The sequence below is a fragment of the Protopterus annectens genome, chromosome 10.part0 (assembly GCF_019279795.1).
Source record: "Protopterus annectens isolate FY-2018-M chromosome 10.part0, PAN1.0, whole genome shotgun sequence".
Classification (NCBI taxonomy): domain Eukaryota; kingdom Metazoa; phylum Chordata; order Ceratodontiformes; family Protopteridae; genus Protopterus; species Protopterus annectens.
The window spans coordinates 1,600,312,445-1,600,319,787 of record NC_056744.1 but is presented as its reverse complement, the minus strand read 5'-3'; the positions used below and the strand labels follow the sequence as shown (position 1 = coordinate 1,600,319,787).

At 38.1% G+C, this 7,343-nt stretch overlaps 1 protein-coding gene across 1 annotated transcript in view; it reads right to left on the bottom strand.

Annotated features, from left to right (window-relative positions):
- Positions 1-2,815: 2,815 nt before the first annotated feature.
- Positions 2,816-7,343, bottom strand: part of LOC122814348 (sulfotransferase family cytosolic 1B member 1-like) — an 81,530-nt gene continuing 77,002 nt past the window's right edge. Inside the window, exons 6-7 of the mRNA XM_044086934.1 lie at positions 5,943-6,123; positions 2,816-4,137 (exon numbers count right to left, since the gene is read on the bottom strand). Coding sequence (XP_043942869.1) covers positions 4,025-4,137; positions 5,943-6,123 — 294 coding nt within the window. The 3' untranslated portion in view covers positions 2,816-4,024. The remainder of the gene's footprint in view (positions 4,138-5,942; positions 6,124-7,343) is intronic.

Below are 7,343 nucleotides of genomic sequence, written 5' to 3'. Positions count from 1 at the left end.
TCTTTTCGGCTTATCCCAGTTAGAGGTCACCACACCAGAACAACGGTCCACAAAATGACTGGCAGTGGAGTTTTATGGTGCCAAATTGCCAGCCGAGCACCCAACCTTCTACAGAAGGCACACCCATGCACAATTGAGAGTGTCCAATCCACCTACAGCATGTCTTTGGGATGTGGGAGGAAACCGGAGCACCCGGAGGAAACCCACACGGCCACAGGGAGGACATGCAGACTCAGCACAGAAGGCACCCCAGCCGAGAATAGACCTGAAGAACCTCTTGCTGTGAGGTGGCAACGCTAACCACTGCACCACTGTGGCTGCCATACCAGATTATCCAGGTATGCTTTGAATATACTTACTTCCAGAGGGATTCCGGTGTGTAGCTCGCAAGACATTTGCCTGCGAGCTACATCGCCGAAACCAAACGGCTGCATCAGCACTTTGCCATACTGCAAAGTGGCTGAAAAGCATAGCCGCTGCAACTATAATCTATGGACGGGCAGCTGCAGCCGTACGGGCTGTGTAACGCATTCCTTCTTCTCATGCAAGGAATTCATTTATTTATTTATTTATTCATTTTGTTGTATAATTAAATAAATGCATTCCTTGCACGAGAAGTAGGAATGCGTTACACAGCCCGTACGGCTGCAGCTGCCCGTCCATAGATTATAGTTGCAGCGGCTATGCTTTTCAGCCACTTTGCAGTACGGCAAAGTGCTGATGCAGCCGTTTGGTTTTGGCGATGTAGCTCGCAGGTAAATGTCTTGCGAGCTACACACCGGAATCCCTTCCAGAGACTGTAGAAATCAAAGCAGATAACATTGTTCTTCCTAGTTTGATCATTTCTCAGCAGTATCTGTTTACCCCCTCTTGAGTCTTATTTTTCATCAGTTTCATGCATTCTGACCTACTAGAAACTTCAAAAAGGATTTCCAATCATCTACCACTCTTTCTGTGAAGAACTTCTCTGTACTTCCCTATAGCATCAACTTTATATCACCATATTCTGCCCATTTATCATGCATTTTAAAAGGTGTCATCCACTTGGCACCCCAATTGTTTTGACAAACATAAACATTTTTCTAATACCTCACTCAGATTTCTTTCTTCAAGACTGTAAATATGAATCAGTTTTAGTTTTTCCTTTCATGTATTTTAACCTTAATGTGAAAATAGTGCTTTTTATGTATTAGCCTTACACTAGAAGTAAAATGGAACACAAAAGTTTCTGTTTCATATCTCAGAAGAAGAACTATTATTTACCCTCAGTTTGAATTTTATAAATGCCCCTCCATTTATTGCTTGTCTTCTGGTTTCAAGTGTAACCTTCTTGTTTACACATTCCTGTTATTTTTTATGTTTGTTTTTAGCAGAAGTAAAAGCACACAAAATAAATATTCAGTGCATTCAGGATCAGTGTCAAGGGAGCAAGGGGTTCACTTTTGCTATTAGTGATCTAGGTTAGCTGGTAGATCTGGGTGCTAGAAAGTTATTTGGAGAGGACAGACAGATCAAGCAACCAACTGTCAGCTCTCTGTTCTCAGAGCAAAGGGGAAAGGAGTGGAGAGGAAGGTCTAGGCATTGTAGCAGAGGCTTTTGGTGAAATTGTGACATTCTTACTTAAGGACCTATACAGTGATTACTGGAGTCAAGAGAGTGAGCATGTGTGTAAGTATACATGCTATCACTCCACTGGGTACACACATACCCAGAAACTCCAATATGCCTACAGTATGGCATGCCTGTCATTCCTGACTCCTCCCCTTATATAGCAACACATTTAAAGAAAGTCACACTTCCCAGGAGAAGGGCAAATAGGTGATGGGTGATTGTGGAACAGTGCAGATCATGACACAGAAGTGAACAGAAGTCATAGGGGTATTGAGAAGCATAGATGACTGAAAATATCTATTCATTGTCTTTATTTTACAAGCCCAAATGAACTTCCAATATCTTACTTAATCAGAGTTCCTGTTTTTGAACATTCTGTTAATCGGGATGCTAGAATACGATGGCATGCTTTTATTGTTGCTTCATGTTAAGTTTTATTGGAAAACCAGCATTTAGTGGCATATGGTATGTGTCTAGTGACATATGGTACAGTAGTTCTATTTGTTCTCTGCCTGCTGGATTTTTTTTGCATTATATGTAAACTCCACGAGCATTTTCAAAAGTTGACCAAGTTTTCACTTACTGTTTACACAAGCAGTTTCCACAGTCAGCCTACTGTTGGATTTAAGTTTTATGAATCTTATTAAGACCACGCCCTCTTCAAAAAAATGAAAAAAAAAAGTAATTTGCAACCACTGGGACCTACTTTACAGAGGGAGATTGGGTCACTCCTAATACATTCCACTTGCAGCTCGGTACAATCGACTCATGTCTCAAAGCATGGGGTTTGTAGCAGCAAGGCTTCCTTTCCCAGTAATTTAATACTGTTGTCCATTCACTTCCAGTTGCCATAGTATATGGAAATTGCCCATGCCCTCTGACACATTAACTCAAAAATCCAGAATAGTAGTCTCGGGAAATGCATTTGCTAGTACACAAAAACAGAAGCAGACTCCAGTATGGGAAATGCTGACGCCACTTAGACTATCTGGTTGTAAACTAAGTTATGGTACCAATGAAAATCCTTAACAGTCCTTCAGATGTTAATGATTTTTTACAATGGTAACAATAATAATAAATATGTGGTACAATAAGTAACATTGAGAAATAGCTTTGTAAATATAATGTAACCTATGATCTCTAAGCTGAGTGAGAAGATGTTTGCTTTTCTTTTAACCTCCCATTATACATACTTTTATTGCACCATATCTCTTATTAAAATGTAACATCACAAAATTGCTCTTGGTAGCTGTAAATGTTAAGGGCTACCATGTAAGTTGGGTAAACGGCCTTTTTACATTTGCATTTTATTCTTTAGGACTGACATTGAAGTGACAAAAATCGTTAGAGTGAAAAAGTGAAAATATTTTTTAGAACAAAAGAAATGTGATATGCAAAAATAAGAAGAAGCCATATGAAACGGTAGAATAGTTCAGGGGACTAGAGACAAATTAATTTTTTCCTGGTCTTATCACAGGAGGGGGTGGTGAAGTGGATGCATGGAAAATCTTCCTTGAAGAAAAGTAGCAAGTTCATGAGGAATGGATATTTTAAAGGCATATGGAATAGATCAGAAATTGCTAGTAAGCATCACAGAACAAGACAGATTAGGAAAAGGAATTAGCCTGATTCCCTTGAGTTTCAACAGTGTTGTTGCTTGCATTTTTTTGTAATTATCAACTGTAGGGATATGTGGAATGTGAGATAAAGAGAAAAATGACTACATTTTCTCTAAATTTATTTTTAACATTTTCTTGTTGCTGACAGACCTAAGATCACTTAAATCATGAAGAATCAAACCATCCCTTTCACGTAGCATTGAACAGATTTATGATGTTGTATTAATGCCTATTCCTCTCAAAAGAACGGCGGAAACACATCTGCAGCTGCAGCTGATAGGCAGGGATTACAGCACAAGGTCAGGCTTCAGAGCTAGCCCAAACAAGCTTGCAATTTTTCATATGAGAACATCACAAAACTGCAGAATTAGGAGCCCTGGTATTGCTAAGTGCATGCCCTCATTTGCTTTACAAGTGGCTAGTACGACGCCATTACTATGAGCTATTAATGAAAGTAAACAAAATAAGCACATTCTTTAACACTTAAGAATTTTGGAACTGTTCCAGTTACTCTAAATCAGATTATAAGTGCTTAAAACAATGGACGTCTACGATATAAAGCATTTGTCTGTAAATGTATCTGGATTTTAGGAAATATTTTATTTTGTTTGTATGACAGTTCAGGCATTTTTATGTTACAGAATGATTGTCTTTTTTTTCTGCTTAAAACCTAAAAAGGAAATAAATAACACCAGTTTTGCTTATTTCTTTTCGTGACTGTTCACAGTGAATTTAATGTACTTGGTTGCTCATTGTCTCCACCATCTGAGACTGCAGTGAGTGCTGGGTAATTATTAAGTATTAACCAGCAGTGGTAGCATGCTTCCAGCCATTTTCTTTTGATAATCCTTGTCAAATATTTCATTTTGTGCAACAGTGAAGTAATTCTTCCAGTCACCAACAATTCCTGAAACCAAAATAAGAACTTGTTAGAGGCTTTTATTTCCTTATAATGTGCATTTCTAGTTACTTCACCACAGTATTTTGTTTTACCACTAATCATCATTTATGCTGTATTTAGGATAATATCTATTTTTCCCTAGACAGTTCGTGTTTTAATGTTATTTCCGCCTCTTGTTACATCAGCAGTTGAGGCTGTAACACAGCAACAGAGTCATTTACAGGTGGTTGTCAATGCACTAGGGAATTGTACATTACAGCAAGGTGACTTTATGAGAGAAAAGGGGAAGGTGGGCCGGGGAGAAGGGTGGGTGAGTAGGTGGCACTCTAATACTAAATGGGTAGGTGGGTGCTTTCACATTATATAGCAGCCTCATCAGTCACAGCAGAAATATGAATATATGTGAGGATGATTAAAAATTAAAATGACTCATTCTAATGCATTCATAAGCCAGGTAAATAAGAATAAAAGATGCCTCTTTTGGGTTAACAGTGCTGTGGCAAAGGTGTATCAGTGGTGAATGTGGTAAGCAAGGCCTTGGGCCATAGCACTCAACCAATCAGGGACAAATCTCAACAGAGTCAAGGACTAATCCGGAAATAATCAGGGTCACTTTTAAAATATTAGCACTATTAACATGAGATATTGTCAGAATAAGAGAATGTGAATTAATATACATTTTCTGAAAAGAAGTCTATAACTTTAATTATTACCATTATTTATTAAGTGCAATTCACCACCTTTTCTCCAACAGTCATCAGTTTTAAGACGGATCAAAAGGAACAGACTTAAAATTTGAATGAAAATCAGGGACAATTGAGAGGTGTGCCTCAGCCATGAGGATTCACTGCAGGAAAATTAACACAAGACTACGAAAACATCCACATAAAATCATAACAAAATCTACTATGTCTGGAAAAAAAGCAAACATGAAACTTCATTGAAAGTAACAAACACATATCTACAACCAACATAATACCATCACAAAAGCAGTGAAACAAAAAAAACAAAATGCTCATTTTTTGCAGTGGACTACGGTCCAGCACCCCTTTGTTGGGGGCTTCACCTTTCCAAAGATCCCTTACTTTTATATACTAACTGTGGTTGCAAAGCCAGGGGAAGTCAGCAATTCCACTGCTTATCTCATATTAACACTGCTTTTTATATATTTGTGACAGTCCCATGTTTTGCTAACAAAACACTTGTAACATAATTGGCTATTATTAATCATACCTCAGTCCTGAGATATTCATTAAATCATTCATCATTGAAACTACATGATGCTGGGCAGCATTTTGGTCAGTCGGTTAACAAGAGGAGCTCATTAGGGTTTGAATATAAGAAATGGAATGTTTTGATGATACTAGTAAAAGAATGTCCCTTTGCGGTAGTTTTGGTAATGTGGGAGGTGGGGACACATTAAGCACTGTACAACATACAGAATAAAAATATCAGAATGTTACTCTTGTATTTGATATGAGAAACTTTGTCTCTTCATAAGTGGACAATGACAGCATCAGCTAATGACCACCAGACCAGCAATAAGCATACAAGAGACTGAAAACATATTACATGCAGCAACAGCTTGTTGCAAAATGTGATTTCTTCTAAAAATGCAAGCACTTGCACCATACCAGTGCTTGGTACCCCAATTTCATTATAGATAAGCTATTGAAAGTTAAGGGGAATTTTTATTTATAGAATCCCTTGTGAAACACTTGACTTTGTTATGCTAACTTAGACTATACTCCCCTACTCTTGCAAACATGACCAAACATAATTAAATATGAAAGCTACTGAAACAGTCTGACCTTTCCGCATGAATGGTGATAGTTTATGATCAAAGAAAAACTCTGGTATTGTAGTGTAGTTTGCCATGGGGTTCGCCTTCATGGCCTCAAATGTTGTATGATGGACAATCTTGTTCACAGACTCATCTGCAAGGTCCTTCTCCAGAAACTTCATTACTTTCATGACCTCCTGTTTAGGATCCTGGAAGAGATGCAGTGTATACAGTACACGATTAGGGATTTTTCTCATGGTTGATGGTCAAGCTTTAGATAAAGTATATACAGCTCTGGAACATTCAAAAACAACAAAAGGGAAATTGGATAGGCTTAAAATGGCTGTCAAGAGCAGCTAGCCTAGTACTTACCTATGAATGTATGAATAGTCAGACCTACCTTCTGTTGTGCTGAAACAAGTTAGGCAAAATCTGGATATCAGCTGCAAACTACAATCAGTCCAGAGAACAGATAAGATGTTTTCATCTTGTTTTTAACTTTCCTGTAAAACAGTTGTCACAGAAGTCTGATTTTCTTTCTTTCTGACCAGAAGGGCTCAGCAATCTACTCTTGTATCTCACACATACATACACACACACACACACACACACACACACACACACACACACACACACACACACACACACACACACACACACACATACATACACACACACACACACACACACACACACACACACACACACACACACACACACACACACACACACACACTCTCTCTGTCTCTGTTCTTTTGGTACTGTATGCAGACGGTACTCCAGTGACTTTATATGAATACCTGCACCTACCTGAGGTGCACCTCTTCTTTAGGTTTGTAGCAATAGTAAAGTCATGCAAAACCTCTCACCGATGTGATGTGATTCTATTTAATACATGCTGTTTAAATGTGAGTTGGCTTGGAAAATTGTATATTGGTAATGAGTAGAAGGCATAAATGTAGGCAAATATCAATATTTTCATGTAAAAATCTTAGGAACAGGTGGTAAACAAAATAAGATACTGGCATATTAGAGGCAAAGAAACCACAAAATGGCAATGACAGAAGCCTGTAGTCTGTGTATTATATAAGCTCAAAGGCTTGGTGATAAGAAAGTTCAATAACTATGTTTGGGTATACAAATTTAATGCAGCAACAAATTGTTTTTGATATTGTGTGAATGCTTGCAGGAGGGAGGCCTTGGACAAGTAGAATAGTGCAGTTACTATATGTTCAGTGCTCAGGTACATGCACAAGGTTACACAAGGGTAGCTGTCAATAATCAAAAAGAGTATGTGTGAAATCTACCAAAGTGCCATGCAAAGTAATTAACTTTGCCATAATCTAAGATTGTTTTTAAATATATATTAATGAGAAATCAAAAAAGTGCATTCATAACTGGAGCCAGTGGCACAGAGGAATAAAGCCTA